Source organism: Pelobates fuscus, chromosome 8 (genome assembly GCF_036172605.1).
Source record: "Pelobates fuscus isolate aPelFus1 chromosome 8, aPelFus1.pri, whole genome shotgun sequence".
In the NCBI taxonomy this organism is placed as follows: Eukaryota; Metazoa; Chordata; class Amphibia; order Anura; family Pelobatidae; genus Pelobates; species Pelobates fuscus.
In genome coordinates, this window is record NC_086324.1 from 160,320,858 (window position 1) to 160,345,735 (window position 24,878).

The window sequence follows — 24,878 nt, forward strand, 5'->3', positions numbered from 1 at the left end:
ACCAGGGATCCAGCTCACCCATCACTGGACCACCTATTGCTGTGGAGCTCTGTTATACATTAGACACAAGGAGAATACTGAGCTCCTAATAAACAGGGACATTAGGGTGGAAAGGAGAGAGACAGGGACTTTTATCCTAAAGAGGGACTGTCCTTGCTATATAGAGACACTTAGGAGGCTATGGTTACTATTACTCCTCACTGAAAGAGAAACACTTGTGATCCAGGTATCCAGCCATACACAGTGTTTTGTTCCAGGCCAGGCGAGGGAGTAGCTTCGCGGCCGCCTAATTTGGCCGCTCAGAGCTGCCGTGGCTGCAGCTGTTGCCATGGTGATGAACGCCTGTCTGAGCGCGGCCTAGCTGGCGGAGACTTGCTGTACACAGCGGACCACACCGGAACCATGTCTTACCGGGAGCTGAGGAGTAAGGGCTGCTCGGTTATAACGGCTTCTAGCACCCCATGTCCCCCCTGCCAGCCACTCCCCACCATAACAACGGTATCCCCCCCCCCCCTATTATACACGCTGCTTCCCCTCTATTATACACACAGTGCCCCCCCCCTATTATACACACTGCTCCCCCCATTATACACACTGCTCCCCCTATTATACACACTGCTCCCCCCTATTATACACACTGCTCCCCCTATTATACACACAGTGCCCCCCCTATTATACACACTGCTCCCCCTTATTATACACTCTGCCCCCTTATTATACACACTGCTCCCCCTTATTATACACACAGTGCCCCCCCTATTATACACTCTGCCCCCCTTATTATAAACACACTGCCCCCCCCTATTATACACACTGCTCCCCCCTATTATACACACTGCTCCCCCTATTATACACTCTGCCCCCCTTATTATAAACACACTGCTCTCCCTATTATACACTCTGCCCCCTTTATTATAAACACACTGCCCCCTATTATACACTCTGCCCCCTATTATACACACACTGCTCCCCCTATTATACACACACTGCTCCCCCTATTATACACACACTGCTCCCCCCTATTATACACACACTGCTCCCCCTATTATACACACTGATCCCCCCCTATTATACACACTGATCCCCCTATTATACACACTGCTCCCCCCTATTATACACACTGCTCCCCCCTATTATACACACTGCTCCCCCCTATTATACACACTGCTCCCCCCTATTATACACACTGCTCCCCCCTATTATACACACTGCTCCCCCTATTATACACACTGCTCCCCCTATTATACACACTGCCCCCCCCTATTATACACACACTGCTCCCCCCTATTATACACACACTGCTCCCCCCTATTATACACACACTGCTCCCCCCTATTATACACACTGCTCCCCCCTATTATACACACTGCTCCCCCTATTATACACACTGCCCCCCTATTATACACACACTGCCCCCCTATTATACACACACTGCCCCCCCTATTATACACACACTGCCCCCCTATTATACACACTGCTCCCCCCCTATTATACACACTGCTCCCCCCCTATTATACACACTGCTCCCCCCCTATTATACACACTGCTCCCCCCCTATTATACACACTGCTCCCCCCCTATTATACACACTGCTCCCCCCTATTATACACACTGCTTCCCCCCTATTATACACACTGCTCCCCCCTATTATACACACTGCTCCCCCCTATTATACACACTGCTCCCCCCGTATTATACACACTGCTCCCCCCTATTATACACACTGCTCCCCCCTATTATACACACTGCTCCCCCCGTATTATACACACTGCTCCCCCCGTATTATACACACTGCTCCCCCCGTATTATACACACTGCTCCCCCTGTATTATACACACGGCTCCCCCCGTATTATACACACTGCTCCCCCTATTATACACACTGCTCCCCCTATTATACACACTGCTCCCCCCTATTATACACACTGCTCCCCCCTATTATACACACACTGCTCGCCCACTATTATACACACTGCTCCCCCCTATTATCTACACACTGCCCCCCTATTATCTACACAGTGCCCCCCATTATACACAGCTCCCCCCTATTATACACACTGCTCCCCCCTATTATACACACTGCTCCCCCCTATTATACACACTGCTCCCCCCTATTATACACACTGCTCCCCCCTATTATACACACTGCTCCCCCCTATTATACACACTGCTCCCCCCTATTATACACACTGCTCCCCCCTATTATACACACTGCTCCCCCCTATTATACACACAGTGCCCCCCTTATTATACACACTGCTCCCCCTATTATACTCACTGCTCCCCCTATTATACACACTGCTCCCCCCTATTATACACACTGCTCCCCCCTATTATACACACACTGCTCCCCCCTATTATACACACACTGCTCCCCCCTATTATACACACACTGCTCCCCCCTATTATACACACACTGCTCCCCCCTATTATACACACACTGCTCCCCCCTATTATACACACACTGCTCCCCCCTATTATACACACACTGCTCCCCCCTATTATACACACACTGCCCCCCTCCTATTATACACACACTGCCCCCCTCCTATTATACACACACTGCCCCCCTCCTATTATACACACACTGCCCCCCTCCTATTATACACACACTGCCCCCCTCCTATTATACACACACTGCCCCCCTCCTATTATACACACACTGCCCCCCTCCTATTATACACACACTGCCCCCCGCCTATTATACACACACTGTTCCCCCTATTATACTCTCACACTGCTCCCCCCCTATTACACACACACACACACACTGCTCCCACCGCCTATTATATACACACACACTGCTCCCACAGCCTATTATATACACACACACTGCTCCCACCGCCTATTATATACACACACTCTGCTCCCCGCCTATTATATACACACACACTCTGCTCCCCGCCTATTATATACACACACACTCTGCTCCCCGCCTATTATATACACACACACTCTTCTCCCCCGCCTATTATATACACACACTCTGCTCCCCCGCCTATTATATACACACACTCTGCTCCCCCGCCTATTATATATATATATATATATATATATATATATATATATATATATATAGATATATACACACTCTGCTCCCCTGCCTATTATATACACACACACTCTGCTCCCCTTCCTAGTACACACACACACACACTCTGCTCCCCTGCCTATTATATACACACACACACACACACTCTGCTCCCCTGCCTATTATACACACACACACACACACACACACTCTGCTCCCCTGCCTATTATATACGCACACACACACACTCTGCTCCCCTGCCTATTATATATATATACACACACACACACACACTCTGCTCCCCTGCCTATTATACACACACACACACACACTCTGCTCCCCTGCCTATTATACACACACACACACACACACTCTGCTCCCCTGCCTATTATACACACACACACACACTGCTCCCCTGCCTATTATACACACACACACACACACACACACACACACTCTGCTCCCCTGCCTATTATACACACACACACACACACTGCTCCCCTGCCTATTATATACACACACACACACTCTGCTCCCCTGCCTATTATACACACACACACACACACACACACACACTCACTCTGCTCCCCTGCCTATTATACACACACTCACTCTGCTCCCCTGCCTATTATACACACACACACTCTGCTCCCCTGCCTATTATACACACACACACACACACTCTGCTCCCCTGCCTATTATACACACACACACACTCTGCTCCCCTGCCTATTATATACACACACACACTCTGCTCCCCTGCCTATTATACACACACACACTCTGCTCCCCTGCCTATTATATACACACACACACACACTCTGCTCCCCTGCCTATTATATACACACACACACACACTCTGCTCCCCTGCCTATTATATAAACACACACACACTCTGCTCCCCTGCCTATTATATACACACACACTCTGCTCCCCTGCCTATTATATATACACACACACACACACACACACACACACTCTGCTCCCCTGCCTATTATATACACACACACTCTGCTCCCCTGCCTATTATATACACACACACACACTCTGCTCCCCTGCCTATTATATACACACACACTCTGCTCCCCTGCCTATTATATACACACACACACACACTCTGCTCCCCTGCCTATTATATACACACACACACACTCTGCTCCCCCGCCTATTATATACACACACACTCTGCTCCCCCGCCTATTATATACACACACACACACACACACACACACACACACACTGCTCCCCCCGCCTATTATACACACACTGCTCCCCCCGCCTATTATACACACACTGCTCCCCCGCCTATTATACACATACACTGCTCCCCCGCCTATTATACACACACTGCCCCCCCATTATAAATACACATTGCTCCCACCCACCCCCATATTATACACACATTGATCCACCCACCCCCATATTATACACACATTGCTCCACCCCCACCTAATATTCCTCCAGGTATGTCTCCCCCCCCCCCCCCTTTTAACCCATCCAATAACTGTTTATAGAGTCTCTTATACTCTCTGTGGCATTGCCCACTTTGTATTCTTCAGCATTCTGCCCAAAGATTTTTTTTTTTTTTATGGTAGTGTTTTTATAGTGAACTGTGCACTTTAATTACATTGTGTATTCAACTTTTTCAAAATGTACTAACCATCTTTATTTTCTAACACTCAGATTTCACAGAGATGACACGGGCTCTTGGATATCCCCGGCTCATCTCTGTGGAGAACTTCCGCAGCCCAAACTTCCCTTTGGTGTCTGAAGTCCTCATATGGCTGGTGAAACGGTACGTATACCAAATACCATGCCTTTAGCCATATCTCCATTTATTCCACCTCTGCCACACGTAATATCCAGCCATATGATCAAAGCAGAGAATGGCATTTGAGAGGTGATTGCCTCTGCAGTCTCACTGCTCAATTATTTGCCATTTAGCAGTTAAATCAATTTGTTTATGTCCTAGCCACCTTCCTTGTGTCTAGGGAGACTGTGTGAGTCACAGCCAACATGAAAAGGAATCTACTTTTTATTTGCTTCTTTTATTACACAATGTGTTTAATTTAGAGCCTCAACAGCCTTTTGTGTGTGATTAAAGTTCAATTAACAGAGCAGGAGATAGTGTCTAAAGTAAACACACAGTGCTGTAAAATCTGATTTAAAAAATGTAACTTTTTTTTTTTTTCTGGAGGCTGTGAGTGAGAGTCACATGCAGGAGAGGTTTGGAAAGGGCTGCATATATAGAAACAAATTTTATTCCTAAATGGCAGAGAAATTAAACAGTGAGACAGCAGGGGCATAATCTATGCAACAAAACTGCTTCAGTTAATAAAGTTGTTTTGGAACAAAATAAGTAAATCTGTGGGGTCTACGTGTAGGGTAAACTTTTTTTTCTTTTATGTGGGGTCTATGGTAGGGTGAGCTTTACTGAATAAGGCTGGGGAGGAAATATCAGGTTTTTGGAGTGTCACAGAAGCTCCAGGATAGTTATGGTATAATGATCCTAAATCACGATGAATACGTTAGCGTGTGGATTAAGGAATGGTGAGCTGTTATGAAGAATGCATCCTTCTGTCTATGCGCATTTTCTAAGTTGCTAATTCACCACAACTCTCTAAGTAGCACGTCTGTAATAGATCTGCAAAACTTAGGCCAACATAGCAGAAATTGATTAGTTTGTCTAATTTTTTGCAAGTCCATTTCCATAAACTGTGTAGGAAATTACCACAAAGCATTATATACACTTGTGTTTTATTGTATTCTTATAGCCTGTTCTGTGTGTTACAGGTACGAGCCGCAGAATGATATTCCGATAGATGTGGAAACAGAGCAGGACAGAGTTTTCTTCATTAAGGCTGTAGCTCAATTTATGGTGAGTGTGGCCATAAGTAGTCTGTATAGCCCTTTGGATGGTGCTGTAAGATAAGACACTCACAGGGTATTCAGTAAAGTGAGGGCTGTTGGGAATTCAAAGTCCATTTCAAATTTAAAGCCACAATAGCTGAATTGGAAAAAAATTGTATGTCAGCAAAAGTTCCACTTTGGTTACTTTGGCCACAAAGGGACATTATAGTCATCCAGACCACTCCATCTCCATGACGTAGTCTGTGTGCAATGGCCATGTCCTTTCAACCCTGCAGTGTAAAACTTTGTGGTTTTTGAGAATCTGCCTTGTTCACATTGCTGGGTAAAGTTCACCTCTATGACAATGCCAATAGAGACGCCACAGCGCCACTGACAGAGTAAAACATGGTTGTGTGATGCGGAAGCTCCAATGTGAAGAATTTATTACATTTCCTATGGGGGTGTTTGAATGTATGTGCTCCTCTGTGAGGAACATTGGATTGGACATCGGTGGAGGAGGCAACGGGAGGCGTAGAGGTAAGCAGCACATAGAGAGCCTCTGTTCTGGAAAGAGGTAAGTAAATCCTTTTTATATTTATATTTTTTATATATAATCCCTTCTGTCGAAGGCTTATTACCCACAGTAACCCATGTCACAATGAGTATCTTCAATACTTGGACGAGGCGTGCACATGTTGGAGAGAATTCTAGGATTCTCTAAATAGAGCCCTGTGATGGGACAGTAACATTTGCCAGGTGTAGGCCAAACAGGAAGAGTGGGCCAACTAGAAGAATCCACGGAATCTCCATCACTATATTTGGTAAATCTGGGATTTATTTTCCCACACGTATTCTGATGCAGTTCCTTTGTGGATCAGGATAGAGTCCTGCCTGTACACCTCTACGCAGGAATACACGGTCTATGCGGATCACTTTCTCTTATTTTACATTATTTTATACGTATTATCTTCTCATTCTTGTTCTATTTTGTTTCACTTGTACATCTTTGGCTGGGGTGATTGAATTCCAGTTAAATGTTTTGTTTCGATTTCAACTTGTTTGTTGCTGTTCTTCCTGATATCTATCATTCTTTGTTGCATACCAGTATAATTGTTTTTTCAGATTTTTAATTAATTAATTTTATTTTTTTATTGGGGGTGGCTGCATAATTCAGCTTCTCCTTGTTAATTTTTTGTATTTATTTTTTACTGCGGGTAAGAGATCCTTGCTTTTGAAGTTGCTGTCTTTCCTGTTTATTATTAGCCGTTAAGCACTTAAGCTGTATTTTCCTTTTATACTGGCTAGTTAGTGAAAATAATATTCTGTATACATCACAAGTGAATTCAAGGTTTCAGCCCATCGGAGTCTTCGCCAGCCTTGTGATTGTATGTTCACTTGTTATGTAAAGTCAGTATATTCTTTATCACAAACTATTTCGTTTCTGTGACCATCTTTGTGATTTATTGAGAGCAATATTGTGAGCGGTGATTCCTCTGTATGACTGTTCACAATATTATACAATCCTATTTTTGTCACAACGTTAGAAGGAGTGCTGAAGCCTTTCATTTTAATTATTTTTAACAGAAAGGGTATAAATTAGCAAAGTAAAGGAATTTGAGAATTCTTGAAGTGTGCATACCGCAGGTGGAAAGCATAAATAAGCAAAACAATCTGAATTTCAAAATCTGTAAGGCTGCAGGGATAAAATACATAAATAAAGTGAATATTTGAATGTACTTTATGTCTAGCTGTGTTAAGCCCCTACTGATCAGGCTCCCGTTAAGTTAATAACATGGAGTGGGAGGGATATATAGAACCGGATCCCATAAACATGCTTTTATACTCCATGCAAAGACAATATATATCATTTTTTAAAATTTATTATTTATTTATTCTATTGGTGTACAAACATAATTATATTGCATGAGAGCAAATGTAGAACAAAGCAGCTGTTCAGTTAAATATCACTGGTACTTGTAAACCAGTGATGGTGTCCGAAAGTGCCAACACTGCAATTTAACCTGAAAACTGAAGACGGTTTATTTTATAAAAAAAAAAACTACACACTATTGTCTGAACTAATTAACTGTTTATGTGTATGATAGGCAATATTTTGCATTAACAACCACCCAATAAACACAGATACAGTTTATTTAATTTTTCAGTGTGCTTAAAGGAGCACTATAGTGCCAGGAAAACAAACTCGTTTTTCTGGCACTATAGGGTTATTAGGTCCCCCCCCCACCCGCTGGGCTTCAGCCACTAACCTTTCTCCAGCGCCAGGCTTCCCTCGGCGCTGGTGACCTCTCCTCCCCCTGCCGACGTCAGCTCTGAATGCCCATGCGCAGCCAGAGCCGAGCGCACATTCAAACCGCCCATAGGAAAGCATTACTCAATGCTTTCCTATGGACGTCAGTGTGTCGCATTGAGGATCGCGGAAGCGGCCTCTACTGGCTGTCAGGGAGACAGTCACTAGTGGCTGGATTAACCCTCAATGTAAATATAGCAGTTTCTCTGAAACTGCTATGTTTACAGCTGCAGGGTTAGAACTAGTAGGGACCTGGCACCCAGACCACTTCATTAAGCTGAAGTGGTCTGGGTGCCTATAGTGGTCCATAAGTTATACAGCTATAATTTAGAGAACAATGAATAATGTTACAAACACTTTAACCTTTATTTTAAAACGTTTAACTTTAATGATCACCAAGTTGCCAGTCTGACTTAGATGACCTGGCCACCTGTTATTTAAAACCATCTACTACCATATCCTTCCTCAGAACTTGCCCCCGAGGATGACTTTTGCCCCAGTGCTTTATAACACCACGGTAAATACCTATAAAGAAATACACTTAAAAGGGGGGAAGGCGGGACCTCGCTGCTCCGGACTTCCGCAGTTCTCTTGCTTGTAATCTGCATCTAATGCCCTGCCACCGCATGTCCTCCTAGCAGCAGTCTGCCTAGCTCTGTCTTACAACATTAACAGGGGTCATAAACTTGACCTAACTCCTTATAACTATAGGACAAGGGCAGATTAACCCAATACATATATTCCATAGAGCTGAATGCCTGTGACATTTCCTCTTCTTATTGTAACAATACCATTTTTATTGGGGAAAAAGCACATCAATCAACTCTAATAGATTAACGTATAAAACAATGGGATATGGTGGATTGGCGCTATACAAAAAGTGCAAGTGAAGCTCACCTAGTGTCTATAATCACTCACAAGACCCTCATATATAATATCACAAGTAGTACGAAAATACAGGGTGCGCAATAAAATCACCAACACAGTGAAATATACTTCGTACTGGAAAAATTCTAATGGTACACCTCTGATTAATCTTAAAAAAACAGAAAAGCTCACATAGCATAATACTGTTTGGTCTTATAAACAGATTAGAAACAGAGGTAATGGGTCACCACTTCCCAGAGTGTATATATATATATATATATATATATATATATATATAGCTGGCTCTGGCTGTGTTGGCTTGTCAATCTCTTTTAGTATAAATCTCAATCCTGTAGTATCTACCTCCACAAATAAAAACTTGAGGTATAATACATTTTGATTTACATAAAAATCATGTGCAAAATACAGGAAAAAAATAGCAGCAAGATATTGCACAACACGTTTCAACCTTAAGGTCTTCTTCAAGGTGCATAAGTTCCTCCTTCCCTCAGTCTGTTTATAAAGGGTTCAATCCGGTAATTGAATTTGGCGCCACTTTTCGGAATATTCCCTGTCACTTCCGGGTTCTGTCTGTGTTCCGTGTTTGGGCATTGGTCTTTTAGTAATTCCTGCCAATTTTATTAAACCACATGGAATGTGCAGTGCATGGGGAAGGTATGCTGTAGCTGTCATATAAAACTATATGCTAATCATCCGATGCTTGACAAAGACCGTGTAGGTCGAAACGTTGTGAGTGGCAGTGGGTTCAATAAATTTGCCTTTTTTCTATTTTTCTTTATCATGTATTTGGTCCCTGGTACTGGGACTGGCCTGGTTGCACCCAGATACATATTACTTGGGTTTGAATGCAGTTCCACATCTCTATTATGATTAGGTATATCATCAGATGCTGTGACACTGAGCAAATTATTTCTTCTCCATGAATCCGTTGAATTCTCCTTGATCTATCTGTCCTGCAGGCACTTCTTATCATTTCCTTTGCACAGCCGTCAGGCCACTGCCAGGCTCTGTGTGTAATTAAACCAAGCCTGACTGTGCTGTTACCAACTGTAGCAAGATTTTAATGAGACGGAGAGATTAGCTTCTACACTTCAACGAGAGATGATCTTCACATTACACCTTTTATGAGGACTCTGGGGAAGTCAAGGGAATCTGATTTTTATAATTTACAGAGAAAAAAAAAAAAACTATTTAAAAAAAGTAATAATAATTTGATAATTTGTTCGGTCTTTTTTTTTCTTTTTTTTTTTTGTATTCTTTATTTTTGTTGTGCGAGCTTTACATCTTGCTTGAATAGCCACAACAGCTTGGCCAAGCGCATCTCTAACATGTATAACATCAGTATGACATTTGCAATTACTGCACATTTTTAAGTGGTGATAGTCAAACATAAAGGAAAACATGAGCTTGTAAATTTAAGAGGCTACGACAGCTATGACGAGCGCATCTGTTATATATATAACGTCAGTATGGCATTTATAATTACTGTACATTGTTAACTGGTATTAGTCAAACATAGAGTAGGACAGCAGCTAGTAAACTTATAGAAAACATTTGCTTCCGCCTGGTTGGTGATGTTATTGAGGGCAGTGGTACCGCGGGGAGTGCTGTAGGAGCCTACGAGGGGGCCTAGCGTATGACTATCATACATTATCAATTACTGCTTTTAGAAGGCCTACTCCATTGGGGTAGGGCAGGTGTACCCGTGCTATTCGGGTGCAGGGAAACAACTTTAATTGTCCGTCAGAGGGGCCGATAGGTTAAGTATGTGATGGGGCTATCACCTGGCCTAGACCAACGTAGGTAGTGAAAGAGAAACGTAGTGCCTGAACAACGTATAATACAACTCCTCGTCGTTAACTTAAAACATGCTGTATGCCATTTGGAGTGGGGGGGGGGGGGGATTGGTTGGTATACTGGAGCCAGCTTCCCGGGTCGAACCCGGTGTTTATAGTGGAAGAATCAAGAACTAAAACATATTAGAAACAAAAATATATTAAACTTGTGAACCAGGTTAGACTGGAGGTGGCGATTCGTGAAGTTTCCTTCCCCTATGCGCCCCCTGATCCGGAATAATTGGAACGATATTGGCTGGGTCCCATGCTGTTGTGGTTGGGGGGGGTTAGTAAGGCCCAGTTTCGCCATTACAGTGTCCATCTCTGCTATGTCATTTACTCTGTATTCAGTGTCCTGGTGCTGTATTATGAGCATGTGAGCTGGTCCCCAGCGGTATGTCACCCCTCTGGCCGCCAGTGAAGTCGTCAGTGGTCGAAGGGATTTCCGCCATTGCAGGGTGGTGCGGGATAGGTCTGAGTAAAATGTTATGTCCATGCCCTCGAAGCTGTAGGGATTCTTTCCTTTGATGGCACTCATGAGTGCTGCTTTGTCTTGCCCATTTAGTAGTTTGACCAGGAGGTCCCCAGTAGTGGTGCCAGTCAGTTGTGGTGGTTTGGGTAAGTGAAACATGCCATCTAGCTGTATCCCTTTTGCTTGCCTGGAGGGCAGCAGGGTTGCAAATAGTCTGCGGAGGAGATGGGGTAACTCTGCTGGGGTCTGCGAGTCAGAAATACCTCGGATTTTAATGTGCTTCCAACTGCGTTTGTCCTCCATGACAGCTAGTTGGTGGGACAGTGCAGTGTGGGCTGTGGTGAGTTCCCTCACCTGTGTCTGGAGGTCTGTCACCTGGGTTGCGTGAGCTTGGGTAAGTTGCTCCACGGTGTTTAAGCGGGCGGTGAACTCATCCCTCACTTGGGAGATCTCTGCCGATAGTGACTGGCACAGGCCTGAGAGGAGAGAGGTGAGTATCTCTGTGGTCACCGGGTGGCCCGCTGTCGGCTTGATTTGCTTTGCCGGCTCTTGATATCCTAGAGTCTCCGGACAGTGCAGTGGGAAGTCATCCGAGCTGTCGGAGTATTCCTCAATGTCGGCCGCCATCTTAGGCCCCTTTGTGCCATGCGGTCTCCGGAATAGATCGCCAATGTCGGCGGATTGCCGCGGCCGATCCGGGCGCAGTTTTTTTTTTTCATTGGTGTTGGGGTGCCGTGGTGCTTCTTGCTGTGCAGTAGGCAGCTGGTTTGGTCGATTTTTAGGGGTTTTAAGGCTTCAGATCGTCGGAGAGCTGCAGGTATGCGACTGATCGGGCTGAGTGCTGTCTCTGCCCCCCCCCTTTTTTTTCTTCTTTTTTTTTCTTTTAATTGCGTAAAAGGTTTAAATTATTTATGTAGAAGAGCATTGAAAGACTGTGTATTAATTTGATTTGAGTTTTTTGAGCTTTTGAGTCTAGTCTTTGCAGCCGCTGATAGCTGTGTCCGTCATTTAATTTTCTGTTATATTTTTGTTTATACTTTCAATGATATGTCACTCTCATTGGTCATTTGTACAGTGTATTTTGTTTTTAATACAATCAGAATTATCCAAATCTGGCCATATGTGTGTTTTGTTTTTTTTTTGTTTTTTTTTCTTTCACCGAAGTGCATCTTATTTTAATGTTCCTGTCCTATTCATGTGTGATTTGACACATCACAGTGATTGCTGTGGGGTGTCATACACCTGTATGGTCCCTCCAGATGGGGCCATAATATGTGGGAAGGACTTTGTTTTCTTTATTATTATTTTTTCATTAAACAGTAATATATAATATGTGTTCACTGTTCAAACTAAAATAGTCTCTTTTTTTCTAGGCCACCAAAGCGCATATTAAGCTGAACACCAAAAGACTATACCAGGCAGATGGTTACGCTGTAAAGGAACTCCTTAAAATCACCTCTGTGCTCTACAATGCTATGAAAACCAAAAGCATTGAAAGCACCCATCTTGGCGACGACGAAACGGTCCCTTACAAGTTTGACTTGGGTTCTAAAGTAAGTAATCTGCTTGTGTGTTCTGTATCTGAATTCTGTAGGGGGATCAGTGGTGATATCTCTGCATTACAGAATTTTGTGTCCGTGAAAAGCACTTGCTTCTCTTATCACGAGAACGGCATATAGTTCAATCGCTGCCGACCAGTCATGCCGTTGCTATTGGTGATACTTACTAATTTAAATGGTAGAACAACATGCTGTGCTGACCTGGAGAACTGTGAGGGTAGGGGATAATCAGCCTGCAATATTAATTTCTGGGTTACAAATTGCCTCTTTGAGGAGAATCTTAGCTTTTATTTCAAGTTTTTGAAAATGCCACATTGACATGCTGCTCCGCAAGCTTGCTCTTATTGAACCATCGCACACCGCAGCCAATCAGAATCACCGAAGGGAAAGAAAGCTATCTGCAGCTACCTCTCACTGCTCCTGTACAGAGAAACCCTGGTTTTGGATTACATTGATAAAAATGATCTGGTTTGACAATTTGTGGACAAGTCCATGAGGGTTATTCACTAAACTGTGAATTGTCAGCCAGGACCAGATTAGCTGACGGAATGAAATATGGGAACTTAGGAGGGAGGTAGAGGAACAAAACTTGTGTGGACTGGCTGACCATAAATTAGTTAAGGTAATGCTGACTCGCACACTGTGCTAATGCTCTTGCTGCTTCAGTCTGTCTAACAGTGTGGCATGTCCTCTTAATTCTACATTCACTACATCCACCTTTTTCTCTGTCCCAGACTGCATACCAGCTGCTAGTTAGAAGGGAAGGAGGAGGGCTGGACAAGTGGATCCTGGGGGATACCTGGGAGCTGTCCCCAAAAAGCGTAGAATTAGTGCATCATTAGACACGTTTGCGCCAAGCTCAGGGTGCTGACTGCCTAGTCTGCTCTTAGATGGCCAGCCTCTGTCAATGGCAGGCAATCTGATATGCATTCATGCCAGACTGACCTTCCAATTCTTGTTCCTGCTCCCTTATTTCTGTGCGGTCTACCCCATTGTGCAGTGTCAGTGACCTGATTTGCGCCACTGGCCCACCTCCTTTTACCACACCCATCAATAACAGGATGCCGATGCTAGGGGTATGGATTTGGCTGAGAGATTAGCATAAGGCATGTGTAATCTTATAGCTGCATCCTGTGAGTTTCCCTCCGGCACCACCTGCATCAGATACAGGACACTTCGGAGGTATGACTGTTTTAGTGTTTTCTATCAATTAGGTTCTGGAGTTAGTCTCATCGTTATTTGGCTCTTAATCCGGCCTGGTCAGCAATTCAGAGGGAATTTCACATTTCAGGCCAAAGTAGCTGAATGAAAAATGTTCTCCAAATCACCTTTGTTTTCAGTTAACGGTTTTAGCCAAACACTTTAATAACTAACCTGCATATAGTGATGGTGCTTCACTAGTTCCAGAGGCAGCTACTAGTCCTGTGTCTTGCCACACATTGTCCCTTAATTTCCTAGAAACAAATCTTGGCTGGCACAGAATTCAAGAAGCAACTAGTAGGCTATGGTTGGCCACCCCAATCCTGCTGAGTGTAATGAATGATCTGTTTGGATATTTTTCTAGTGGATATGACTGGTCACACATTAGTACTATTTACTCTTCTGATGCCAGTAGGAGAAAGCAACCGCAATTCTAACTTCATTAATTAAAGAGAGATATCTTAACACTGGGGCATGTTTTTTCCCTAAACGTCCTGAGTCTCACCCTCTCCCTCTCTCTTCAGATTGCTGACTTGAAGATAGCCAGGCAGCTGGCATCCGAAATCACCTCTAAAGGAGCTTCGCTGTACGACCTTCTAGGCAAGGAGGCTGAGCTCAGAGTAAGTATGAGAGAGAGCTATAATGTGTACTTGGAAATGTATATTATTATTATTATTATTATTACAGCAAATCTTTCACATTGGAGGTTATTATTGTATGAAATATTCACATTTCATACAACATATTTTCACATCATTTCCTACCTTATCTAAAGCAGATGTTCTGAACAAACTGTGTCCCTATTAAAGTAGATTTGACCTCATTTCCTTGTCTTAGCTGAACTTGTAGGACGTAATGGAGTCATTGCAGAAAATACATACATTTGCACAGATAGTGAAAAACTGTTTGGAGACTGAATTTTTCGTACTGTGGTGCAAGTTACCTGATTGAGTCAGTATGGAAACCTTAACCTGGAAACCCGCTGTGTTTCTCTTCGAGCCTCTTGGTTCTCCAGCTTTTTTTCTCTTCTTGTTGATGTTGATTGGCTCTGCTGTGGACAGAACAGGACTGCCCTAATTCTTCCATTTACACATGAAGTGCCAAAACTTGTTGGCCAACTAGTTGCCAGGTCTTCAGTTAAAACCGTAATTCTCTGGCCAAGTGTGTTGCGTAGCTCGTTCTCCCTTCTAGCCTTAGGGTTATGTCACATGTATTGGCTTGGAGTCTACACGTTTCATGAACGTGTGATAAATAGGAGATGCTAATTTTTCTTTCAATATTATTCTGGTATCTAATTTAATTAGAGCGAGAAAGCTGCAAAAGTGTATGAACTATGACTGTACAGAAAAACGCTTTATCCACTTCTTCATTTTCTTCTTCTTATACAAACTCCTTACATTTTAGAGTTTCTATTTTGAGTATTGGGGTTAACGTTGTATTTTTATTCGGTGACCTTATTGCATTTACTGTGGCTGTTCACACACTGATCAATGGTAGAGAAAATGTGTAATTAGGCAACTAAGCTTAAGCTGCACAGGAGGAGAAGAGGTAATACACACAGCCTGCCATGAACATACCACAAGCTCATTACTCACACCTCCTAACGAGCTAAACCTCTGTGTGATGGATTGTACAGTATCCACTCCTGGACATCTCAAGACATCCCCCCACGAGAGAGCTTTTTAAATAGCTAGCATACAGAAGTAACGAGTTCTCAGGGACGTCAGAGGATGCGATCTCTCGGGTATTGGGACTGTAAGATATTCAGACAGTGAGGGTTATTATCATGTCAGAGGCACAACTGTTCTAACCTGAATTTTCTGTGAAATGACATTCTGCGACATTCCAAGTTATTTTTTTTTAATGAAGAGATCTTTTTAACCTGTACGAAATCAAACTTTGTTATTCATCTGGCTAGATGTGGCTCCCCCAGAGGTTTTTGTTTTTACTAGAACCCATAGGTTGTATTATATTACATGATAAGTCCCCAGGCTTTACTTGTCAGTGGAATACAGAACTCTACTCCTAATACTCTTAATACAAAGCTCTGTTCCTAATAGAAAATCCCAACGGTTAACTGCCGGATCTTTTGAAGCCTAGTTATGACAGTAGAACCATAGTTTGGTGTCCCTTGCCATGACTGTTTAGTGTGTAGGGAAGTCATGTTCTTGTGTTAGTCGATCCATTTTGATCCTTTAATTTTTACACCTTTTTATTTGAACCAGAAAATCACTGAATCTCACATGAGTACAAGATACCCATAATTATCAGTGTTCTTCCCCATCACTTCTGGACTTTAAAGATTAGTGAGGCACTCTTGACTCTTCTAGATTGTTAAAAGACAATTTCTGAATTCAGATGTTGGATACATAACAAGCTAGCCTTGGAAGAAATTAATCTTTTTGGAGGAGCCTCACGGGATATATGTCTTTTCAAGCCACTCCACTGTAATATTTTTGATGTCTTTAAAAGATTCGATTTGCCCTCTTGCCACTTAGAAATCTTAGGTTGGCTTTTAAATACTGTATACTGTAGATCATAAGAAGAGACCAGTGATTCACTGTGGGGCGAGTCATGTCAGCAGCTCAGCTCACACTGATCTCACATTGAACAGGGGAGACCTTGTTAAAAGGGGAGGTTTAGTAAGGGGACAGGCTTACATTGCATTGTGAAGGTAAACTAGAGAATCTTAATGTGACCGAAGATACAACATAAAAATTAGGTCCTGGTTCCATATAATTACCAGAGGGATGTACTAGAAACCAAGAGATGGAATAGGAATGGGTTTAGGAAGCCATCACATGTTAGTGTGGCTAGTGTTGTGTACATTTTTATAAGTCATAGATTGGACATATATTCATAAACTGCACGTGGGCAATATTTACAGTAATAGATACAAACAACAAACCCTAACATACTAAATTAAACCACTGCTCAAACTCCCATAACTATGGGCAGCAGCAATGACTATAGTACACATCAGCCCCAATACGTACAACAAAAAACAAAGAAAAATGAGCTTGCGCTTTATCCCAAATCCCTATGCACATTTTGCCTTAATCTCATAAATTCCTGAATATTAGTTTTGCAAATGTGCGGAATTGTGTTCATTGCATTTTCCTAATTAACACAACAAATCGTAGCTCATTGTTTAGACCTCAAATCCATTGCCGCAGTGTTCAGCTATTTGTGTCACATTCGCAACACTTGCACAACCTTAATTCTCTAGATAATTTGAGTGCAAATCCAATGATTTGTGGGAACTAGTTATTATGCAGCCAGAGGGTTTGTTCATACTGGCGGTTGTTAAATAGTTAAGATATTTATTCTCCTCTGAGATTTGTATTAATGCAGCAGTACTCAAGTGTGCAAACATGACTGTCATCCCTTTATGAATAGGATCTGGGCATATCAGTGTTCTCATATAGTGACAGGATCTTGTTTCTTTCACACTGTACTCGGCTGTCAACTTTCTGCATGACATTAAGAGCGCTGCTTACGGTTCTCCATTTTATATTAATAAGGGTAATTTAAACACTTTGTATGATACATTTTGTAAATTAAAGTAAAATATATTATTCATGAATTCTGATGCCTTGGGCTACATTTTTGTTTGCCTTTAAATTATACCAGCCAAAAACAAGTTAATATTAATCAAGTAATGTTGGGTTCCAATTTGAAAAACAAATCTATTTCAGGCTAACTGCCATAATGGAATGACATAAAAAAAAACATTCCCAGTTTCTCAGGTTTTGCACACTAGGGATTTCCTGCCGAGTTTAGATGTTATAAGGTACACATTCTCTTAACCTGTATGTGTCTAAGACATTCTGAACATACAGCAAGGAACGATCTAATCACATTTGATGTTCTAGCCTCTCGGGCTTTTCTGACGCAGGGAGATGTTTTTAGATACCTGCACTTTCGTAATTTCACTTGAAAATGTGAGATTCTCCAAGCTTTTAAACAAGCCTTGACCTATTTTGAGAGCTAGCCTGAGTACACCAGAAAAGGGGCATGTTGCCTTGGTAGATTGGGAAAGGGGGTTAATTGGAGGAAATTTGAGAAACCCAATACAAATTTCTAATCTGTAAAATTCCACAATAACAAGCATCTACAGCACTTCTGGGAAGATATGCGACTTCTTAGTATGCTACATTTTGTGGGTGTTGCAGGCAAAAAAAATAAAAATTGTAGCCCCCAATTCTTTGATGTGATTTACAGTTGGTGGAAAAATAAGAAAAGGTGTATTAAATAAAATAATCCCAAATTATCAGCCAATCAGATGAGGTATGGTGTGTAAGTAAATAATGCAGTTTTACCATCTAAAATCCTAAATTACCCCCTCCCCCCCCCATTTCCCCCTTTCTCTGCCACTGAAGTTGTCCTTCTAGTCTTTCAAAACTGATGCGATACCTTGTTGCAACTATGTCAAGCAATTGTATTCTTTGTGTATTGTTCTTTATACACTATTGTGTTATGTCTGTTTCACAGTAATTTCTTCTTAAAACCTAATCTTTAAATAATAAATACATTTAAAGACTTTACCCCAAATAACCCCCATACAGAGCCAAGCTGCACCTCCCCAATCATACATAACAATGGCCACCCCCATGCATACTTTCTTCCCACATTTTTTAATTCATTCTTTGATGAAGGATAAAGAATAATGAATGGTCCTGTCTTGCACTCTGTATATTTTGCAAGCTCCAATTACAATTCAGAAGTGGCTATTTGTCTGCCTGTTGATTTTTCTATACCCTGCATTCCTTTATAAAAAATACTTTTTGTAAAAGCCTTTAAATTGTAATACTATAATAACATGCATTGTTACCGTAGTATATAAAGGTGCCCACGCACCACTACTAAAACCAAGATCTAGAATGCATTAGTTAAACATACTGTTTTGTTTAAACAAAAAGTGTGAGATACAGGTGTTTTCCTGGTGTAGGCGTAATGTTCTGTGCTGATGTTCACTAGATGAAGAGCTTTGCCTTTTTCCTTCAGGAGCTGAGAACAGCAGCCATCGCTCGACCCCTTGAGATAAACGAGACAGAAAAGGTCCTAAGGACATCCATCAAAGAAGTGCTGGTAAGTGAGTCAGAATGTCTGAGTTGCTAAAGTACTGTACTATACAGACATACAGCTCAATCAAAGCACTTTAAGTCACTTTAGTATTTGTATAATGATAAGCCACAGAGCGCATTCCCAAAGACCCATTATCCTCCGAATGTCTGTGAAGATGCAAAGGAGTATGGGTGTTGCAATCTTCTCCTGGTTGGCACCAGCTGGGCAGCCTGGTAATATAGATTTTATTTTTTGAGAACATGGTAGCATGTAATGCAGCGTACATAATTCTACACATGTTGAATTACAAACACTTGTATCACAACATCCACAATATATGGAGAGAAACATACAAATCAAAACGCTAAACTTTAGAAATCATTTTTTGTGCAAAGTGCCATCTCCTATGGAAATTTGCTTTGCTGACATGCTGTGAAACGCGTTGGGGAGCTGTGTGGGATGAACGCAATGTATATAAATATATTTAAATAGGAAAACCATTTACATTGAATGTGCACAATTAAAATGCTTTGAAATGCCTTTGTTCAGTTTTTACCTCTGTTTGATTGTACCTCTCTTCACCCGAACTGATGAACGCTTTCAAGAAACATCTGAATTATGGAAGGAGCAAAAGATAAAATAATTTTTTATAAATCATATTTTTTTTTTCTTTTCTTGAAAGTGTTCATGAGTTCAGCTGAACAAACTTTGAAGGTGTGTTTTTTTTTTTGTTTGTTTAGTTTTTTTAGGTGGCTTTATTGATTTAATGTAATAAATTCAAAATGTGTGCAAATGTTTTATAATCTCCATGTTCATGCTGTGGAGGCCTTAGGTAGTTTTTCCTTTCAAGGAATAGATTATTTGTTGGTTCCTACCCATATCCATATTTTTCTACCCATTTAAGGTTCATTTCAATTTAAATGGCCTGGTTCTAATATTGATTCTGAGTAAGCACTCAGCTGGTTTCCCAATTGTTCTTTTTGCTGCTCTTTTTTCAGATTTGTGCACTTTTGTCTTTTTACTTGATTGGAGAAATAAACGGAACATTTGAACCTATAACGTTTCGTGCTACTTTACCTGTAGATCTGCTCGCTCATTCTTTTTTTTTTTTTTCCTATCCTACCTAGCAGTATGGGCCAGTGATGTACATAATGTGTACATCACTGGTCCATACTGGTAAATTCTCATAGAGCTGTTTTTCTCATATCTTGTACCCAAGGAACAAGTCCAGAAGATGAAGGACTTTATAAGTAACAGTGCATCTGACGAGGCAAACCTGGAGTCCAAAATTGACAAACGGAAGCAAGAGCTGGAGAGAACTCAGAAACGTCTGCAAACTCTTCAGACGGTCAGGTGAGATAAGGATCCGCTTATGTCTGTCATTAATAATTGCTCTTTGGGGTTTTCCCTGTGCAGATCATGTCCTTGAGATCAGGAGTCTGTCATACATTTGTTTTATAGGGAAAACTACATACAAGTATTGATTATTTGATTTATTTTTTTTACTCTAGTCTTGCAAGCATGTATTTTCTGTTAATGGTTTACACGTTTACTGACACTTAATTACTCATTCGTGTATTTGTGTAAAGTCGCAGTAATGATAACTGGATATCAATATTCCAGTATAGAATGCTGACATTCGTTATAAACATTCACTGACTGCATTTATATGGAAGCTTAACCATTCACATCCTCTAAATCTCGATGAAGGGTTAGGAAGAAGTGCTTTAGGTTCCATCTGTTGGCCTATGATAAACAATAACATTGAGTAGTTTTTGCATGCCAACTGCTTCATGTGCACCCAAGATAATGACTGAACTTCAAGTAACACAAGATTTGAGTAATTTGTTGTGTGTGTGTTTTTACAGACCAGCCTTCATGGATGAGTACGAGAAGATCGAAGAGGAGCTTCAAAAACAGTATGAAGTTTATATAGAGAAATATCGAAACCTCTTTTACCTGGAACACCTGCTAGAAGAACATCACCGTAATGAGCAGCTTCGGTTCGAGGTAATGGAATCATGTCCCTGCCAGCGGGGTCTACAAACTCCCTGTGTCGTTTAGGTAGGATCACACAAACAATTCAGCTTTCTTCTAGGGCACTGGCATGTACCCGAAACATTAAGAATTGTCACTGGTTGGAGTTATTGCCATCATTAGGCAATGCGTCTTTGTTTGCAATTGGATTTTTCTTTTTTTCTTTCTATATTTACTTTTATAGCTATATAGGGTATTTGTTGCTCAGGAGGCTCCTTGAGGATTCTTAAACCTCCACTTACTTATACTTATTTATTTGGGAATACCATTGGGTTATGCACTGTCTAGTTTGGAACAGAGCATGGGGAATAATTATAGGTCTCCTCTGGCTAGGCCATCAACAACCCATATTTATTTTAGTTAATCTTTGCTATATGTCATAAACACACAGCAGAAAAAAAAATCACCCTGCAATTTTGTTTGCAAATTTGCTCTTCCTGACCACTCTTTATAATATTTGATCCTTCACAAAAAAATAACAAGAACAGGTAAGGAAAAAGGTTAGTGCTATTTTCTAGAAGAGGGAATTGAATCCAAAATCGGTTGCTTAGTTCATGGCCGTACACTCCCTTCTTCTAAGCACTTCTATATCTAAAATGTGCCAACTGGTTCCTATCTGCCATTCCAATCCATTTGTCTTTTGTTTTCGTTCATCAATCAGTGAATATGATATTTAATACCCACTTCCCTTGTCACCAGAAAGCAAGTTAATTTTGTCTCTCAGTATGAGACTGCCACTCAAATCCATTGATGTATTTATACATGCTTCATTGACATGCACATTTATTTAGCACTCTTCCATATTAATTCTTTGCATAAACTCAACTCATTTTCTAAAATATATTTGGCTCTCTCAGAATTTTTTTTAACCCTTTTACTTCCCTTTTCCCTGATAAAGGGCCATGGCTATAAATACACCTATGGATGTCGATTTAAATACAAAAAGTCCATAAAAGAAGTGAAGTCTTCATATTGCCTATTGCTCATGCTTGTGAAATCCCATCCCTGCCCACATCTTCAGTTTGGGAGTTTTGAGTTTATTCCATCTCAATGAAAACACTCACTGACGGTCCTGTGTCTCTTTACACTCTTACGTCTCACCTTTCAATCCAGCTGGACCCTCGCTATAAATTACGGCGAATGATGCTCCTTGGATGGCAGTAATAGTCTATCTAACAAAGTGCTCCTAACCTATCATTGATGTCTGCCCCAGGCTCAGCCTGTCATTGCTGGCCACGGTTGGAAAGATTTGCACTTTATAATCTGGAAGTGATGTTTCTGTATTATCAATGCAGCTAGAGACGGAGAGGTTATGGGTGCTAAGGAGAGCCCTAGTTTTGCCAACCGCTCTAAAACGCCATGATAGAACTGCACCATAACTACTCCAGCTCAGTATAGTGCTTGTGGTGGTGATACAAGAGCTCCTTTCTTTAACTCTACTTTCTGTTTGTCGGAACTTGGTTACATAACTTAAAGTAACAGAGTGAGAACCTGTATCTGTATGTACAAAGATTACATATAAAAAATCTGCACTCACATTTAATACCTGCTATGCAATCATTTCATTTCTAAGTGCTATGTAGGTAGACTATAAATAGGAATACAGTAAGCATCCCTGATGCTAAAGGGCTTCCTGACCTATAATTATTTTTCTCCCTGGTAAATCACTAGGCTGTCATTTATTGTATTAAATTGTTGGTGCATTGTAATGTCGTTCCCCTCCATTCTCTGCCTTTGCAGTGCGGAGCAATCAATGTCATTGTGGCACTTCACAAAGATGTCGTCTCCCCACCCACCTTTCTTCCTTCCAATTACTTCCATTGATATATGTTTGGTCTGTTGTGTTTGTTTTTTCCTCTTTTTTTTTGTTTCTCACCTACATGATTGATTCTAATAATACAAATACCAAAGTATCAGTAGTTTTGTAGATTAAATTATAGCCTATAAAGCATCACCCGCTATTTCTTCAAGCTTACTGTCACAGCGGTGCTGATACAACATAGAAAATTGAAAGGAGTTTTCTTCAAAATAAATCAATGTTTGTATGTTATGTGTTAGCCCTGTGCCATATATGTAGTCTCGATTTTAACACTTAGGCTTTGAAGATGACTAGAAGAGCCTTTGTTTCCTAACTCTATTGCTGCAGGGGCATAGCTCAGGTGACGTACCTGTCAGAATTACTTGTCTGTAGCCTGAAGATATAAATGATAAACAATGGTATAATGACAATAGTGGAGTAAAATTCTGAATTATGCGCTGGGAGCAGACCCACCTGAAAGGAATCTTCTGCCTCTCAAAGTTTTCATGAATCAAAACGAATTCCTTTTAGTTTAAGGTGATGTGTAGTAGCAGTATCTGTGTGTGGATTATTACCTGTATGAAATGATATTTCGGTACATTGTGGATAAGAATGGCACCTAGTGTAGATCCTGGAGATGTTACCGTTGTGTTCTCTAAATCTAACGCCGTCATTTCCAAGTGATGTCACTATAATCTGACCTATTGCTTATCCTAGGGACAGACGTGATGGCCATTTCTATAAAATAAGCAATGAATAAATATACATTTATACTTTATATGCATCAGAATATACTTTATCGTTTTTACTTGACTTACTAAAATAACTTCTGTCCCCTCACAACCATGTTTTAATATAATAATTATTTCATAAAGTATTTAGAGAAAATGTGTGTATATATATATATATTTTTTTTAAATGAAGTATATGTAAACAATATAAGAAAACTCTCCCTACCTTTAGTCTATGACGGGATCCTTTCCGCCATATACATACGCCTCAGGTATGCTCACACACAGACTCACACTCAAACACACATCACCATATCACCATCATAACTTTCATTTAGTGGAAACGTGTTCAAATTCTCATGTTATGACACCTCTGATCATATAATAAATACGGACATGCACAATATTCCCAATCTAGTGAATAAACAAGTGTGCACGTCTGTATTTCTTTTTTTTGAATTTTTATTTTTTGCAGGCGAAAGATAGATGGGGTTGGGGTACAGAAGGGAAGAGGGGGGGAAAATATTGCCTGATACAATATGGAACAATATTATACAGTAAGTTCTATTGCCATACATTGGGTATCTCGTACACATAACTATACAGGCTATAACTTATATGCTAAACCATTCAACAATTGTGGTCTTGACCTGGTGCTCTTAACCCTTTGATGTCACTTAATGAGTGATGCCTATGTAGGTTCGGCAATAGCAGACATGGTTGGTGTTGGGGTGGATATGGTCCAGGCTGTTATCTTTTGTTCGTGGTTTCCTTGTAGGATGGGGTGATAGGGGAAGGAAGGGTTGGTAAGGGCATGTGCTGCGAGTATAGTCGTTGCTGCAGTGGGCTGTGTTCGTGAGTGTCTCTGCGTGGATCCCTATGTGGTCGTGTTTTCTAGGTTAGGATGCCTCCTCTCGGGGGAGTGTCTAGTCAGTTGTAATTTATGTTTGTCTGTTGGGTTCGGAGATTTTGTGTTTGTGTTTGTCCCATAAGTCCCATGCTTCGAGCCAGTAGGGTTTTCCTCGCCGTGTTTTTCTTGCTATGAGTTCGTAGGTTTTGGTGGATTCTATTGCTTCTATGCATTGGTTTATTGTGAGGGAGGT

The 24,878-nt window shown here is 41.3% G+C and overlaps 1 protein-coding gene across 2 annotated transcripts in view; it reads left to right on the forward strand.

The window, feature by feature from the left end:
* The first annotated feature begins 226 nt into the window (after positions 1-226).
* Positions 227-24,878, forward strand: part of CLUAP1 (clusterin associated protein 1) — a 39,864-nt gene continuing 15,212 nt past the window's right edge. Inside the window, exons 1-8 of one of the 2 annotated variants that reach the window (XM_063428981.1) lie at positions 227-424; positions 4,714-4,825; positions 5,824-5,908; positions 12,757-12,936; positions 14,667-14,762; positions 19,150-19,233; positions 20,429-20,562; positions 21,078-21,219. In XM_063428981.1, the coding sequence (XP_063285051.1) occupies positions 403-424; positions 4,714-4,825; positions 5,824-5,908; positions 12,757-12,936; positions 14,667-14,762; positions 19,150-19,233; positions 20,429-20,562; positions 21,078-21,219 (855 nt within the window). In that variant the 5' untranslated portion in view covers positions 227-402. The remainder of the gene's footprint in view (positions 425-4,713; positions 4,826-5,823; positions 5,909-12,756; positions 12,937-14,666; positions 14,763-19,149; positions 19,234-20,428; positions 20,563-21,077; positions 21,220-24,878) is intronic. The other variant, XM_063428983.1, reaches the window with a different exon arrangement.